This window comes from Scomber japonicus, chromosome 9, assembly GCF_027409825.1.
Source record: "Scomber japonicus isolate fScoJap1 chromosome 9, fScoJap1.pri, whole genome shotgun sequence".
Classification (NCBI taxonomy): Eukaryota; Metazoa; Chordata; class Actinopteri; order Scombriformes; family Scombridae; genus Scomber; species Scomber japonicus.
Genome location: NC_070586.1, coordinates 3759969 through 3778648, shown reverse-complemented (window position 1 = coordinate 3778648; position 18680 = coordinate 3759969). Strand labels below are relative to the sequence as shown.

Here is an 18680-nt window from a genome sequence, read left to right as displayed (position 1 = left end):
TGTAATACTGCATACTACATCACTATAATACTGCAGTACATTTACTGTAATACTACATACTTATAATCACTGAAATCTCTGCAGCTACTTTTCTTTCACAGGAGATAAAACCTGTCAGATGACATTCATATTTTATCTGATGTTGTGACAGTTAGGAGGAATAAAGCTTATTTTCATACCTCAGAGACAAAGATACCTTTTCAACATTTAGCTAGAATGTGTGATCAGACTTGTTTCTTAGATGCATACAAACAGCTTGTTTAGAATCAAATATTTCTCTGAAGACAATGAAGTGACTCAAGTTTTTTTTCAAGTGCAGCTGATCTACTAATGCAGCGCACTGAGGTTTGTATCTTTCAAATGTGCAAGATAATACACACTGTCCATTTAGTACATTTATCATAATGAATGTGATATGAGGCGTTTGTAAAATACAGGGAGAAGAAAATGTCCGTCCGTCCGTCTTCTTCCGCTTTATCCGGGGTTGGGTCACGGGGGCAGCAGCCTAAGCTGGCTCTCTAAGGGAGAGCCGAGCCATGTACCCGCGATCTTGTTCTATCGGTCACTACCCAAAGCTCATGACCAGAGGTGAGGGTAGGATCCAAGATCGACTGGTAAATCGAGAGCTTCGCCTTTCGGCTCAGCTATCTCTTCACCACGACGGATCTGTGCAGAGTCCGCATTACTGCAGACGCCGCACCGATCCACCTGTCGATCTCACGCTCCATCCTTCCTTCACTCGTGAACAAGACCCCGAGGTACTTGAACTCCTCCACTTGGGGCAGGATCTCATCCCCGACCCGGAGAGTGCACTCCACCCTTTTCTGGGGATTCTCATCCCAGCCGCTTCACACTCTGCAGCAAACCGATCCAGTGAGAGCTGGAGGTCACCGTCTGATGAGGCCAACAGGACCACATCATCTACAAAAAGCAGTGACCCAATCTTGAGGTCACCAAAACGGACCCCCTCAACACCTTGACTGCCCCGATGTCCATGCGATGTTGCAGAGTCATGTCAACCATGACAGCCCCACAACATCCAGGGTCTTAAGGAAATCGGGGCGGATCTCATCCACCCCCGGGGCCCTGCCACCGAGGAACTTTTTGACCACCTCGGCGACCTCAGCCCCAGAGATAGGAGAGCCCATACCCGAGTCCCCAGGCCCTGCTTCCTTACCGGAGGGCATGTCGGTGGGATTGAGGAGGTCTTCGAAGTATTCCTTCCACCGATCCACAACATCTCGAGTCGAGGTCAGCAGCACACCGTCCCCACCATATACAGTGTTGACGATGCACTGCTTCCCCCTCCTGAGACGCAGGATGGTGGTCCAGAACCTCTTCGATGCTGTCCGGAAGTCGTTTTCCATGGCCTCACCAAACTCCTCCCATGTCCTGGTTCTTGCCTCAGTGACCGCCGTAGCTGCACTCCGCTTGGCCTGCCGGTACCTGCCTGCTGCCTCCGGAGTCCCACATGCCAATAAGGTCCTATAGGACTCCTTCTTCAGCTTGACGGTATCCCTCACCACCGCTGTCCACCAGGGGATTTGGGGATTGCCGCCACGGCAGGCACTGACCACCTTGCGGTCACAGCTCCGGTCGGCTGCCTGAACAATGGAGGCACGGAACATGGCCCACTCGGACTCAATGTCCCCCGCCTCCCCCGGTACATGGTCGAAGCTTTCCCAGAGGTGGGAGTTGAAACTCTGCCAGATGTTCCCAGCAGACCCTCACAATACGTTTGGGTCTGGCAGGTCTGACCGGCATCCTCCCCCACCATCGTAGCCAACTCACCACCAGGTGGTGATCAGTTGACAGCTCCGCCCCTCTCTTCACGCGAGTGTTCAAGACATGCAGCCGCAAGTCCACCGACACGACTACAAAGTCAATCATCGAACTGCGGCCTAGGGTGTCCTGGTGCCAAGTGCACATATGGACCCCCTTATGCTTGAACATGGTGTTCGTTATGGACAATCTGTGGCGAGCGCAGAAGTCCAACAACAGACAGTGGCGGTTTTTGCTATGGGCAAAGTGGGCAACCGCCCAGGGCGCAATCTACTTGGGGGCGCACAACACTCGAAAAAAAAAAAAGTGCGTCCTCAAAATCAAAATCGCCAGTTTTCTAGACTAATACCGCTCATTTCCACATCAAGTTGGTGTAGTGTGCGATGAGGCGCCCCTACTATCACGTCAACTTGCTGCTGAGAGTCATGTATACAGGTTGTGTGTGTCAGAAGAAAAAGCAAAGGGGAGGGGGCGGGGGATCAACTTGCGACTGCAGAGGCTGTGAGCAGGTTGTGAGTGTCACTCTCAGAGGAAAAGCAAGGGGGGCGGGGGGGGTAGACTGACCTGTGATGATTATGATCCCAGGCCACACAACACAAATTGCTGCTTCCAAATAAATAGTAATACATTTATAAAATTAATACAGACCTGTTATAGCTACATGTAAGTTATTGGGTTATGTGAAAATGCAATAAATAAATAAAATGCAAAAAATAATATATTTATAATAATATATTTCATTTATTCACCTTATTTTTGTGTGGTGAAGGATTTATTTTACATTGGTGTTAACATACTACAATTTCTTTCTCTAGTCTTGTTAACTTTTGTATTTAATAACATATGTAATAAAATAACAGAGATAGTTCAATATTGTGCTTGTGTTGGGGAGGGGGTGGTGGTTGTTGGTCCGCCCAGGGCGCAAAACTAGCCAGGACCACCTCTGACAACAGAACACCGCTCGGGTTCAGATCGGGGGGGCCGTTCCTCCCAGTCACACCCCTCCAGGTCTCACTGTCGTTGCCAACATGAGCGTTGAAGTCCCCCAGCAGAAAGAGGGAATCCCCAGGGGGAGTGCTTTCCAGCAGCCCCTCCAAGGAGTCCAAGAGGGGTGGATACTCTGAGCTGCTGTTTGGACCATAGGCACAAACAACAGTCAGGATGCGTCCCTCCACCCCAAGGCGGAGGGAGGCTACCCTCCAACGTAAATTCCAACGTACAGGCACCAAGCCGGGGGGCACCCCCGCCCGGCGCCTCTCACCAGTGGCAACTCCAGAGTGGAAGAAAGTCCAACCCCTCTCGAGGAGACTGCTTCCAGAGCCCTTGCTGTCCTTGCAGCCCTTTTTCCAACCATTTTTCTTACATGACCCTACCAGGGGCATAAAAGCCCCTGACAACTGAGCTCCTGGGGTCATTGGGACACACAAACCCCTCCGCCACAATAAGGTAGTAGCTCAGGGAGGGGTAAATCATAATAATTAAGTGGTCCGGGTCAGTTAATAACTTTCTGGAGAGATCTCAGCGTCACACGTCAAAATCATCAAAAATGTCAAACAGGCTTAATGCAAAACTTAATGACGTGTTCACTTAAAGGGCCTTTTCTCTGTACGTTGCTGGCGAAAGTTACAAGATTACAAAAACTTTGATAAAGAATAACTAAAGTTTAAAAGAATAAGATAATTTGACCAAGTTAAGAATGTGTGAGGTGAAGAAAAGAAAAGATGAGCAAAACCTGAAACAATACATAACAAGTCAAGTCAAGCAAAGCCGGTTTCAGATGGGTGCAGCTGGTTTTTCTCCTGGGGAGGGCTTGTGTATCAGCCAATCAGATTCATCACAGCTACTCTGAGGATCTAATTTCCAGCTTCTTACCATAAAACATTTCATCATCATCATTCATTCAGTATTTAATCCTGATTATAAAAAGCATACTATAATCTATTTACACAGAACACAGGATGTATTATTCTGGCATTGATATGACCTCAGCTTGATTCATCAAGCTGCCATTCATTAAAATCTGAAGAGGATTAATATGATAGATAGATAGATAGATAGATAGATAGTAACTTTATTGATCCCTTGGGGAGGTTCCCCTCAGGAAATTTAAGTTCCAGTGCAACATCGCAATAAGTACAGGTTGAATAAGAACACACAAAGTAGTATAAAAACACACATCTTACACAGTAAAAACACACATTATAAATACCGGGAGAAGTGCAAAACAGTGTGCAAGTATATGCATTGTAAATATATATATATATATATATATATATATATATATATATATATATATATATATATATATATATATGTATATGTACTGTATGTATATGTACAGGAAAGTATGTATGTATATGTACAGGATGATCAAGCCTTTGGGCATCTTCTCTGTCTTTGAATCAGAATAGTTTCGCCTCAGTTGATCTAGGCCGCCCCCCTGCATCATATTTCCATGTTCTGTGTGCTTTTCAGTTTCTATCATTTCTCGATCAAATTTTTAGTGATCAGAAGGGAGTTCCTTGGTTTCTACATTTCCATGTGGAACTGTATCAATTATAATATTTAATTGCAACTGGCTTTCCAAATAGTCAGATTTGGTGGTAAAATAATCAATGGAGGTTTTGAATTTGTTGAGATTGTCAGATATGGATTTGAAAGCAGCCAGTTTAGTATTGTTGACATTTCACAAATTGTCAGTGCCTGATTAACCTCTTAATCCCCAGGAATCTGCTTTTTGCTACTCCCTCAGTTAGGAGCTTGGTGTTTGACTTCTGTCAAGTTTAGCAAGAAATGTCTATGCTAGCTTACTAGACAAGCTTCTTCTGAACAAAAAAGCATGCCATGTGTCTATGTTCTTGAATTTCTTCTTTTTTTTTAAAAGTATATTTTTACTGCTTTTTTGAGAGCGGGAATGACATGCAGGATAAGATTGCTGGGCGCGCGATTCCAACCGGGGTCGCCTGCAATGAGGACTATAGCCTCAACACATGGGGCGGGTGCTCTACCCGCTGAGCTATGCTTAACCCATTGTTGAATTTCTTATTAAAATGCCCTGTGATATGTTTATTTATAGACAGTCTTGCCCCTGTCTGTGGGGGCTCTACTGATGAACAGGTTAAGAAAACTTTATACTGTTTTTATATCTGACATCTTTTATGAGGCCATTAATTCTGGCAGTCTAGGCCTATATGTTTTAAGCCTAGTAATAATGAATTGCAGTAATTTAGCCTAAAACTAACCATGCATGGACTAGTTTTCTATATCTTTATGTTTCTGATTTTTGAAATGTGTTTTATGTGGGAATTGAAGGACAAATACAACTCTTAGATTTTTTACAGTGGTGCTGGAGGCCAGAGTAATGCTATACAGATTAATTAGATCATTGATGTGTTTCTAAGGTGTTTGGCACAATAACAAACTTGAGTTCAGTAGCAGAGAATTGTAGCTCATCCAGGTCTTTATATATTAAAGGCATGATTAGAGTTTAGTTGGTTTTGTAGAATATGTAATCTTGATGAAAATATCTTTCAGACCAGAAGACAGCCATGAATGATCCATTTGTTAGTACCCCCAGCGGACCCATTAATTGATGTGAATAAAATAAAGATTTAATTTGTATATTCCTGTATCATTACAGTCACAGATGATGTACCATCCAGGGAGCGCAGAAGCAGTGTTGGATATCTGCCACCTCTGAGTGAGTCTGATAGAACAGAATTGTTTCAGTGTTTAATAAAATTGAATTAAGTGTTTCATTTCATTTCAGGCAAAGTATTTAAGAAACCAAATACCATATTTAAAAGACTGAGAGAAAATATTACTAAAATAATAAGATTTGAATCACTTTTCATTTCAGTGTCTGAGCTGAGGGTTGTTCTGCTGGGGAACAGCTGGTCTGAGAGGAGTTCAGTGGGGAACTTCATACTGGGAGAAACTGTGTTCAACACTGAGGAAGAACCAGATCGTTGTCAGAGAGTCAGTGGACAGTTGAATAAGAAAGAAATAGTTCTCATCAACACCCCAGATCTGCTGCATCCAAACATCTCACAACACAAACTGACAGAACATGTAGAAACCTGTGTGAGTCTCTCTGATCCTGGACCTCATGTGTTCCTGCTGGTTCTACAGCCTGAAAACTTCACTGTGCAACACAAGAAGAGACTACAATCAATCCTTGAACTCTTCAGTGATCGATCATTTGATCGTTCACTGATACTGATATCAACACAAAGAGAAGAGAGTTCAGGTTTGTTGGAGAAATATGAGAAACATCCACAGTTAGGAGACATGATCAGAAAATGTAGATCCAAGTTATTTTGGCAGAAGAACCTTGAACGTCCAGAGCTGTTAGGGATCATGGATCTAATTGTGAATGAAAATGATGGAGATCATGTGAGCTGTGAAGCATTTAAAGACACAACACCTGATTTACCGCGTGGTCATGGAAGCATCAGGACCAACTTTGGTCCTATGAGAGCTGCTGGTGAGTTCAGGAACATTTTATACTGTGATGTATACAAATGATGAAGTTTGAACAATAAGTTAAGAGTTAATGTGGTTTACTACAGGGTCGAAATCTCTCTTGGATCCAGCGAAAAACATCTTCAACAGTGAGTAAACTTACTAATTATTATCATGTGTATTAGACGTCTATAAGATGAAGTTGATGCTCTGTAATTGATGTTTTTGTCTTTTCACAGGGTTCATGACTCAGACATCAAACACTCCATCACCACCTGAATGTACAGACAACCAGTGTAAGTAGATTATTATTATGTTTTATTTGAAATTGGATCGACTGCATCCATCTAATTGAATCTCAAATTCTCCTTGTTAGTGTAACAGCTGAGCTTTGTCCTCCAGCTGGAGATGTTCCTAAAATAATCTGTTCACTGACTTATTTAAGACACATGTGTACCACTAGTTTAAAACAGCAGAGGTTAAATAAAATCCATAATCAATATTTTCTGAGTGAGTCAATTCAGCCTGTAGCCTCCAGCTGCATCACTCTGCCTCCCTGATCTACAACAACTCTCTTTTGTGTCTCTGTAGTCTCCACATGATGAACTATACATGTGGATAACAGTGCACACTTTCCCACAGTTTCTCCTTGAAGACATTGAGTGTTGTATTAGTTTTTCACACAAAAGGTGACAAAGTTGTTTGAAGACTGGAAAAAAGAGATTTAGAGAGATCCTAGTTTACTGTCACACCTCCTGACTGTTTGCTTGTAGTCCTAAATAATACAATTCACTTCCTGCTGCTTTTATAACTTAAAAAATATAATAACCATTATAAATAATACATTTCACATTTAGTCTAGTTGTTACTTTGTATGTGAGATTAATTTGGTTAAGTGAGCTGCTTGAGAAACTAAATACTTGATAGTATTGGACATTTCCTTTTATAAAAAACAATATGATTCCTCTCAGATATCTTTCAGGAATTAAAGCTAAATATTAGTTTGTCTGGACGCTGATACACAGTTGCCCATAAAGTTGGAATCATTTTGTTTTCAGACACATCGTCTTTATTTTCTATTCATACAAATCAGTACGCACCTTTGACCAGGTACAATGAGATTGATCAATACAATTTAGAGAATATATACACTTCATCTATCAAGAATAAATCACATTTTCACAATCACTTCATGGAAAGAGGTAAAAAATATTTTATTCCAACTTTATGGGCGACCGTGTAGATATTAAATATTTTACAGATAATGTTCTGTTAAACTGAGATGAGAATTATGACATCAGTGTCTGTTTGGTAGAGATAAAACTCATGCAGCTCGTTTTAAGCCTCAGTGTCTCTTTATCACCAGCATAACACATTATGTTGTTCTACAGAATAGAAAATACTGATTTCACTCTTCACTCAGTATTAAATTGAATACTACAGTACATACACTAAATATTACAGTGATATTTGTGGGTTTTACCACCACAATGAAGGCTGTAAATTAATTATTGATGCAGTTTCTGTGAAAAAAATAACATGAATATGGTTTCTGTCTGACCTTCACAGTCTGTGAAATACTGAGTTAAGTTGCTCATTAAAACAGAAGGAATTTCTTTCTTTCTTCATATTCATCGTTTAATACAAATCTAAATTAAATTAATTTAAATTAAATTAAAATTAAAAATGAAATGACTGCAATCACTGAGAAAATGCATTAGATATAATGTAGCAGTGTATTAAATTAATGCAGTGCACCAAAAGCATAGAGAGGTAAGTACACATATACATTTGATAACATATCAAACGCAGTGACTTTATATCAAGTAGATAACTGTATATTATAAAGTAAGAGTTGTACGTTGTATTATAAACATATGTATCCATACACTTGCATGCATAAATAAGCACATAAAAACACACAGTATACATAAATACACTCATTTAGAACGAATGACTGTGTTTACAACTAAGAAATACATTAGAGTGCCATGTGTTCAAAAAAATCGAACTCTTGATTTCTGTTACTGTAATCAGAAGAAATTAATCATTTCATACAAATCTGAAACACAGGCTGTAAAAGTAGAAATTCCACCAGAAACATCAGGCTGCCATGATGGAATAAATTATTTTATACTGTAACCTTTATATAATAAAATCTGATGACTATATTGATTTATTTATTTAAATTGTTTCTATTTTTTCTTTAGTGAACATAAGAATAACCAAAGAGAGACAAACAAGTGACAAAAATGGGAAAATCACAGCAGTATTAAATTGAATTAAATTAGATGCATCAATAAGCACATATGAACATACAGTATACATTTATACACTCACTGTATAAACTGTGGTCATGTGATTTTTCTCCTTGTTTTTCAGTCTCTACACTGAGGATTGTGCTGATCGGGAAAAGTGACGACAAAAAGACAAAACTTGGTAACTTCATTACTGGGAAAGAAGAATTTCATTACCAAAAAAATCCCTCCTGTGTGGCCGCCTGTGGAGAGTGGAGAGGAAAACCATTGACTGTAGTAAAAACTTCAGATATCTTCAGTCAGTCTGAGCAGACAGTGAGAGAAGAAGTGAGGAGGTTCATGAATCTGTGCTTCCCTGGACCAAATGTTCTGCTGCTGTTAGTGAAACCTTCTGAGTTCAGTGAAAATGACAAAAAAAGACTGAAGTTCATCCTGAGTTTGTTTGGTCAAGATGCTTTTAAACACTCCATGGTCATCATCACACACAAGGAGAAAGAAACAAGTTTCACTGAAGACTGTGGAGGAAGATACTACAACATGTTTGAAGATGACCACAAACAGTTAATGGAGAACATTGAGAACATTGTTACACAAAACAGAGAAACCTTCCTCACCTTCACTGAAGAGACCAGAAGACCACAGTCTTTAAACCTGGTTCTGTGTGGGAGGAGAGGAGCAGAGAAGACTTCAGCAGCCAAGGCCATTTTAGGTCAGACAGAGCTTCATTCAGTCTCCAGCTCATCAGAGTGTGTTAAACATCAGGGAGAGGTGTGTGGACGTCAGGTTTCTCTGGTGGAGTTGCCTGCCTTGTATGGAAAACCTCAGGAAGCAGTGATGAAGGAATCATTCAGGTGTATCTCCCTCTGTGATCCTGAGGGTGTCCATGCCTTCATCCTGGTCCTACCTGTGGGTCCCCTCACTGATGAAGACAAGGGAGAGTTAAAGACCATCCAGAACATGTTCAGCTCTCGAGTCAATGACTTCACCATGATTCTGTTCACTGTGGAGTCAGATCCTACAGCTCCAGCTGTTGATGACTTTATAAGAAAGGACAGAGACATCCAGGAGCTCTGTCAGAGCTGTGGAGGAAGATATGTTGTTCTCAACATCAAGAACAAGCAGCAGATCTTTGAGTTGTTGGATACTGTGGAGAAGATGAGACAATCTGAAAATAAACCATGTTGTTATACAACAGGGACCTTTGCACATGCCCAGATGGATAAAGTCATACAACAAGAGAAGCATATCATGGATCAGCAATGTGAGCTTGAGAAGCTGAAAAAGAGGAGCAACATCACTTGTAAGTAATTTAAATTGAAGCCTTATTTCTGTCCTTAATCATGTCCTGTCTTGCATTATTGAATCTACAGCACTGTACTGTAGAAACTGTGAACATTCAAAGTAACTGCAGTTGTTTTGATGTTACAGGTGATGATGAGAAACAGAGCTCAGAGTGTCTCAGGATTGCTCTGATAGGGAAGACTGGTAGTGGAAAGAGCTCTTCAGGAAACACCATTCTGGGAAGAAAAGAGTTTAAAGCTGAAACAAGTCCAACATCAGTCACCAAACAGTGTCAGAAAGCACAGAGTGAAGTGGATGGTCGTCGTGTCGTCGTGGTCGACACTCTTGGTCTGTTTGACACCACTTTGTCCCACAAAGAGGTTAATGAGGAGATGGTGAAATGCATCAGTCTTCTGGCTCCAGGACCACATGTCTTCCTGTTGGTGTTACAGATTGGCAGATTCACACCAGAAGAGAAGGAGACATTAAAACTCATCAAGGAAGCCTTTGGGAAGGATTCAGAGAAGTTCACCATCATTCTTTTCACAAGAGGAGATGAACTGGAGGATGACAAGTCCATTGAAGAATACATTAAACAATGTGATGATTCCTTTAAGAAGCTGGTTGCTGACTGTGACGGGAGATATCATGTGTTTAATAATAAAGATAAACTAAACCGCACACAAGTCAGTGAACTGTTAAACAAGATTGACTCCATGGTGAAGAAAAATGGTGGCAGCTGCTTCACCAATGAGATGCTGGAAGAGGCCGAAGCATCAATAAAGAAGGAAATGGAGAAGATCCTGAAGGATAAGGAAGAAGAGATGAAGAGAGAAAGGGAGGATCTTAAAAGAAAACATGAAGAAGAAATTGAGGCAACGAAAAGACAAATAGAAAAACAGATTGAACAGGAGAGAGAACTGAGAGAGAAACAACTTCAGGAAAAGGAGGAAAAGATTCAGAAAGAAAGAGAAGAGAGAAAGCAAGCACAGGAAAAAAGAGAAGAAGAAGACGAGAAGAGGAGAGAACAGGAAGAAATTCAGCGACTGAAGTGGGAACAGGAACTAGCAGCTTTAGAGAAAAAGATGAAGACAGAAGCAGAAGAAAAAGAAATCATTGATAAAAAGCTGATGGAGAACAGAGAAGAGATGAGAAAAGAACGAGAGGACTGGGAGAAGAAACAAAAAGAAATGTGTGAGAAAAGAAAGCAAGAAGATGAACAGAGACGACAAGAGGAGCAGAGAAGAATAAAAAAGCTCCAAGAAGAATATGAACAGGAAATGAAGCAAAAGATTCAGAAAGGACGAGAACAGAGAAAGAAAGAACAGGAAGAGAGAGAAGAAGAAGACAAGAAGAGGAGAGAACAGGAAGAAATTCAGCGACAGAAGTGGGAACAGGAACTTGCAGCTTTGGAGAACAACATAAAGTTAGAATCAGAAGAAAAAGAAATCATTGACAAAAAGCTGATGGAGAGCAGAGAAGAGATGAGAAAAGAACGAGAGAACTGGGAGAAGAAACAAAAAGAAATGTGGGAGAAACGAAAGCAAGAAGATGAACAGAGACGAGAGGAGGAGCAGAGAAGAATAAAAAAGCTCCAAGATGAATATGAACAGGAAATGAAGGAAAAGATTCAGAAAGAGCGAGAACAGAGAAAGAAAGAACAGGAAGAGAGAGAAGAAGAAGACAAGAAGAGGAAAAGGCAGGAAGAAACTGATCGGCAGAAGTGGGAACAGAAACTTGCAGCTTTGGAGAAAAAGATGAAGTCGGAATCAGAAGAAAAAGAAATCATTGATAAAAAGCTGATGGAGAGCAGAGAAGAGATGAGAAAAGAACGAGAGAACTGGGAGAAGAAACAAAAAGAAATGTGTGAGAAACGAAATCAAGAAGATGAACAGAGACGAGAGGAGGAACAGAGAAGAATAGAAAAGCTCCAACAAGAATATAAGAAGGAAAAAGAAGAAGATCAAAAGAAAAGAAAAGAAGAAGATCAAATCAGAAGAGAACAAGAGGAGAAAGAGAAAAAAGAATTAGAAGACAAATATAATAAAGAACTGGAGAATGTAAAGAAAACAAATGAAGATGAAGCCAGAAAGAAAGCTGAAGAGTTCAATGAATTCAAACAGAAACACATGAAAGAATTTGAAGCTCAGAAGAAAGAACTGAAAGACAAAGAGGAGCAGTATGATCTGTTAAAGGCACTAAAAGCCAATGATGAAAAACAGAAGAGGGAAAAACATCAAGAGGAAATCATTAACTTGGTGAAAACGTTGAACATGTGGCATCTGAGAAGCATCTGCAAATTACTGGAAACACAGGAAAAGGAAATGAGAAAGGTGAAAAATGAAGGTGAAAAAGAAAATCTGAAGAAAAAACATGAAGAACAAATAAGTGTATTGATACAGAAACTTGTGGATGATGATTCCTGGTGCAGTATATCATAGCTGAGATGCATCACCCAACCTGAAATAAAAAAGGAAAGATTCAAATTTAAGACGACATCTCTTTCCATCTAATCCTCACACACCCACATCTCAGTCGCTTGAAGAGTGAAATTCCTCTCTCTATTCTCAGTTCTCTTTTTAATCAAAGACATGTATTTCACATTCCCCCCTTAGTAAATACACCAACACAGATCGATGATTATCAATCAATCAATCAATCAATCTTTATTTATGTAGCGCCAGTAGTTTTGTGTTTTAGTCAATATCATTCAGTAATTCTGTTCCTGTTGATATATTTGAACTTTGTTTAGTGTCAAGTGAAGTGTATTTAAAAGATAAACTAAATCCTGAAGTTGAACTTTTTCAAATGACAAAATGTTGATTTTAGTCTGTGATACATCAGACTTTTAATATCTAAACAACTCTGTAAAATATTCTGTTTAAAACTGCTGCAGGTCTGACTCACTGATAACTGCTGAATCTGCAACATTCAGGATCTTTGTTTCAGTTTGTGTAAAGTTTGGTAAAAATCAGAATCAAATATTGAAACCAAATATGTTGAGTATTGCTTTTTTTTGTTGTTTTAAATAAGCGGGTAGGTGTTATAAACCGCAGTTTCCATCTGTACTAAATATACATGTTGTGTTATATTGTTTTCTTCTGTACTGTTTATTACCAATTATTGCATTATTGTGTTTTATTCTCTTTTCCTTTATTGTTTGTGTAATTATTTAGAAGTTCAGCCGCTGAAAGCTCTGCTTGGTGATTAAAATTATCTTTTTCTTTTGAATATGAAGAACATGATGTTTGTAATATCAGTGAAATCAAAAATATCACAGCAAATATTAAACAAGTATGAATATCATTTAAACTGCTCATCAGATAAATTGAAATTATGAAAAATATCATTATACACAATGAACACTTTGCTTTTTGTTGCTTGTCAATTAAAAATGGATTCTTAACAAACATTAAGACATAACTCATATTAATCTCAGATAATATTTTCTGTATTTGATCTTTGGTGTGTTTGATAATTGTTGCAGAAAGATGAATAAAGAGTTTTCTCTGTAGTTCAGTGTGGACTGATGTTTAATGCTGAAGTCAAACAGACTCTTCACACAGATAAACTGATGAAGCAGAACAGAGCTGACAGGTTTGTTTCTACCTGCACAGGAGACACTGTGGAAGGAAGTTTGTTTTATCTGACTCTCCTCTTCATTCACCTCTACATTTATTTCTTTAGTTCATTCATCATATCATCACAAGTAAACCCTGATATTACTGCTATACAGTGTATAAAAATAAAATCCTGACAAATATGAATAAAATAAATAACATTTAAACTAAAAATGTAAACTTCTCTTTTAATTAAGTTATGAATTCATTAATTATTATAAAAATATATTATAATAATTATATTGTGTTATTAATTATTTATCAACAACATTTTAAACTGTAAAGTTGATGAAAAGTCAGTCATAAGTTAGTTTGGTTGTTACATGTGTTAATATTTGGAAACAGCATCAGAACTGTTTCTGCATTGAGTCTCAGTCTCTGTGAATGTTTGTGATGTGACAGGAGGAAACTTGTCAGAAATGAGGACAGGTGTGTGAGCAGAGCTGTCAGTAAGTAATCACAGTACCTTCACTAACTAACACTGACTGAAAGACACTGAACAAACTACAGCCTCCAACATGAACATCAGACACTTCTGACAGGATCATGAAACATTACACACTTCATAAAACTCATACAGACTATTCCTGTTATTCCTGTTATACTGGGTTCCTATTATTTTGTCCACAGTCACATTATTAAAATGCTCTGAACCTCACCTGTGTGTTTTAACACTGTTGTGTCCAGCAGGTGAAGCTCTAACATCAACTTCAGCTTCACAATGTGTTGCTGGTTTGTTAGTATTTGAATATATTAATATCTTTCTGTGATTTTACTGTTAATGTTTGTCCCATTTTATTTGTTAAGGTAACATAAATATAATATAATATAATATAATATAGGCTCACGTAAGGATGTAACAGAGAGGACACAGCAGGGGCGATTTAACCTCTGTTATAGTCTGCCGTCATTTCTCGCCGCTGCTCTCCGGTTTCTACTTTATTCCTCCTCACTGTTCTGTGTTAAAGGTCCGGACACTGAACAGGAACAGAGTTGCTCCGTTAGTAAGCGGCTACAGAGGTAGACACAGAGCCGGTGCAGCTGCATGTTGTGACCAGCAGGTGTCACTCTAACACAGCTGAACCTGAAGCTTTCACAACTAATTTCTTACTGACTCTACAGCACCACCTGGTGGCGGAATTTATACAACGCTTAACTCATGAATAAACCAACTGTAATGCAAATTAATTCATTAAATGAATTAAATAATTCACAAAACCCCCACAAGTTTATCTTAGAGAAGCACAGTTTCTGTGTTCAACATTAACTGTTGTCAGCAGCCCCAAGAGTTTATGAGAAATGCATTTGTTTTGTTATGTAATGTATGTTTTCTTTGACAGGGTTAAATAAAACCTACTGTGATCTCTGTCTTTATGTATGTTAACCAAAAACTTCTAAGTTTGTATTTTGTGTGTGTAATTTAGTTCATTTAATGGTTTAATTTGCATTGCAGTTGGTTCATTCATGAGTTAAGCGTTGTATAAATTCCGCCACCAGGTGGTGCTGTAGAGTCAGTGAGAGATTAGTTGTGAAAATGTCGAGAGAAGAAGAGTCAGTTCAGTGTTGTTCATAGCATGACAGTAGCAGCTAGCTTAGTTCATAGACCTGTATACGTATATATGTGTGGTTTATTAAACAGCTGAGTAAACATACTGGTGTCCAGACTGTCACTGCTCACTTTATCACTTCCACGTCACGTCTGGTATTTGATATTTTCCCTCTCCGGTTTGTGTCATTTGTTTCAGTGTTTCGGGACTTGTTAAAGTGTTTTGCTAATGTAATTTTGTTGTATGATATGTAAAAATGTTTTCCAAAATGTAAATTTGTCTCAAACTTTGTGAAAGTGTTTCACATTTTGTATTGTTGTTTTGCACTTCCCGGCCACAGTTAGTTTCCCAATAGAACTCACCACAGGTTTCCAGACTGTGACAGAGGCCGTGAACGCAGCATCACCATGCCCTGTTGTTTACATGCGGTTACCTAGCAACGGCCGCCCAGCATTTCGGCTGACTCCATTAATTATCCCGGTTAGCTTCTGAGTGACCGGGGTTGAACCTGCTTCTAAGCTCCACACAGGTGCTCCGCATGGCCGGTGTGCTCATAGATCCGAGCCGGGCTCCGGTGGCCTTCGGGCGGCGCGCGGTGCCGCAGCTGTTCGGGGAGCTGCAGCAGCTGGAGGCCGACAGGAAGCAGCGAGCTCTGGCTTCACTCTGCGACCTGATGCACGACCCGGAGAAGCTCTACCAGGCTGTGACTGGAGGTGAGACAGCTGGCATGAAGCAAATATACACAGGGAGAAGTACTCAGATACTTTAATGCAGTAAAAGTACCAATACATGATATGTACAAATACTACATTACAAGTCCTGCATGAAAAATCCTACTGCAGTAAAAGTACTGCAGTATTATGAGTGATGTAGTATGCAGTATTACAGTAAAAGTACTGCAGTATTATGAGTGATGTAGTATGCAGTATTACAGTAAAAGTACTGCAGTATTATGAGTGATGTAGTATGCAGTATTACAGTAAAAGTACTGCAGTATTATGAGTGGTGTAGTATGCAGTATTACAGTAAAAGTACTGCAGTATTATGAGTGATGTAGTATGCAGTATTACAGTAAAAGTACTGTAGTATTATAGTGATGTAGTATGCAGTATTACAGTAAAAGTACTGCAGTATTATGAGTGATGTAGTATGCAGTATTACAGTAAAAGTACTGCAGTATTATGAGTGATGTAGTATGCAGTATTACAGTAAAAGTACTGCAGTATTATGAGTGATGTAGTATGCAGTATTACAGTAAAAGTACTGCAGTATTATAGTGATGTAGTATGCAGTATTACAGTAAAAGTACTGCAGTATTATGAGTGATGTAGTATGCAGTATTACAGTAAAAGTACTGCAGTATTATAGTGATGTAGTATGCAGTATTACAGTAAAAGTAAATCACAGTTTCTATTTATTTAGTTTTGTTTAAACTGTTTGGTTTAAATGTGCTTTGTGAATAAATGTGACTTGACATACTCTTCTTGTGTTGCTGCAGGTTTTGTGGAGCAGCTGGAGGTTTTATTTAAGGACGAAGATTCATCAGTGAGAACGAAAACCTGCGAGCTGCTTCACCTGCTGACGGCCCACAGCATCGGCAGGTAGGAAGGATAGATAGATAGATAGATAGATAGATAGATAGACAGATAGATAGAGTGATAGATAGATAGATGGATAGAGTGATAGATAGATAGATAGATAGATAGAGTGATAGAGTGATAGAGTGATAGATAGATAGATAGAGTGATAGAGTGATAGATAGATAGATAGAGTGATAGATAGATAGATAGATAGATAGATAGATAGATAGATAGATGGAGTTGTGGCTGCATGTTGTGACCAGCAGGTGTCACTCTAACACAGCTGAACCTGAAGCTGCTGCAGTAGAAAACACATTTAACTCTTTATTGTCTTTATTGTGTCAAAAATGAGAAAAAAATAAAGATGACAGATTCAACATCAGGATCATCTTCACAGTTTTATATATATAAAATAATAATAAAACAATAAAGAAATATATCTGCCTCAATCCATGAGTGTGTACATACAATAAATAAATGTAGTAAATTAAACTAAACTAAGTCATTAAAGTCATTATATTATATAATTATATTGTAAGGAAAACAGATTAAAAAAAATTTCCACAATAACTTTATTGGTGAAAAAGTGACTCCAAGTATTAAACAGGACTAAAACTAACAATTATTTTCATTATCGATTAATTGTTTAATCTACAAATTGTCAGAAAATGAGTGAAAGCTGCTTTTTATATTTTCCCACAGCTCAGAGACAGATGTGTTCATGTCTCATTTTGTTCTACTAACAGTTCAGAAATGTAAAATATTTAATTTACTGTCATAAGAAAAATAAAATCTTCACGTTTAAGAAGCGAAGACCTGAGAATTATAGAAAATGTTTGCTTGTAATACGACTGAAACGATTAATTGATTATCGTCTAATTATTGCAGCTCGAGCATGAAATCAAACTAAAAGGAGACGATCGCTCTCTGAAGGGAAGTCATGAGATGTTTTAGTATAAAAATGTTGATTCCAGCTGTTTTAAATGTGCGCTGTGTTCCAGTTTAATTTAATGACATAAATGAGCAACAGTGTGAAATGATCTTTATTTTCCTACAAGGTGAAAAACAGACGTCAGAATTATGCTGATGAATTGTTTGAGTATTAAAAGAACTTTAATCACTCTGAGGTCAAACTGAAAGTGAGCACAGCTGAGATGTTGCTAATGATCTCTTCAAACAGGAAAATGTGAACACAAGTAGAGATGAAACTGTTTAGTTGATAACAGGTCTGTCAGCGTTAACGCGTTAATCGTGATTAGATTAATGCAATCCATAACGCGTTAATTTTTTAAAATCGCATTTTAATGTTGCAAGCCTTTTTGTCCCTTCTACTCCCCCGTAGACGGCTCCTCTAGCTGTAGCGCTATGCTTTGAAGTGGCCTCCTGCAGTAAACCTACCGCGCTGATGGAAAGTAAGAGAGCTACTGGACTTTTGAACGGCTTGTTTAACTTTAAAACACTTCCAGACGCTTCAGTTGACAAGTCAAAAGTAAAATGCAACCTGTGTCAAACGGAGTTTAACTACCACCGGAGTACGTGGAGTTTGAGTTAGCACCTCCACGCTAAACACCCAGGTGCAGCCAAGCCAGCCTCAGCTCCACCAAAGGACCATTTTGGAGAGTCGCAGCAGAGCCGTGATTGATTCCCAGTTAAGACACTCTGGTAAGAAATGCTTTACATTATGGGCTTAAAACTGCCTTCAAATGGAAAATAACAGGATTTAAAAAATGCAATTCAAAACCATTAATCGTGATTAACTATGGAAATTATGCGATTGATCTCGATTTAAAAAATTAATCGTTTGACAGCCCTAGTTGATAATATATTAAACAGTAAGTGGACTGTAATTATATATATAACCATTCAAAATGCTTTAACACATGTGAACCAGAGGAGCCGGGAATCAAACCGTCAATCTTCTGATTAGTGGACGACCTGCTCTACCTCCTGAAGCTCAGTCAGCTCATCTAATAATATATTCTGAGGTTACTAGTAAAGGGTCAGTGAGGGTTTGTTTGTGTCCATGTGGTTTAGTTTAAATTTAAAGGGTTAAAATGTGAAAATAAACGTATGAATAAATTACATATCCTTTTTTTCAGTGGGAGCCGGACCCCCATAGAGGGTCAGATTGAGGTCCATCCACCATAG

The 18680-nt window shown here is 38.9% G+C and overlaps 1 protein-coding gene across 1 annotated transcript; it reads left to right on the top strand.

Moving 5' to 3' along the window:
• The first annotated feature begins 6141 nt into the window (after positions 1 to 6141).
• LOC128364301 (GTPase IMAP family member 8-like) lies at positions 6142 to 18680 on the top strand. Its single transcript, XM_053324837.1, has 8 exons — positions 6142 to 6268; positions 6486 to 6542; positions 8629 to 9804; positions 9933 to 11070; positions 11761 to 12043; positions 15482 to 15665; positions 16451 to 16553; positions 18632 to 18680. The coding sequence occupies exons 1-8, from the start codon at positions 6142 to 6144 to the stop codon at positions 18678 to 18680; spliced, it is 3117 nt and encodes a 1038-aa protein (XP_053180812.1).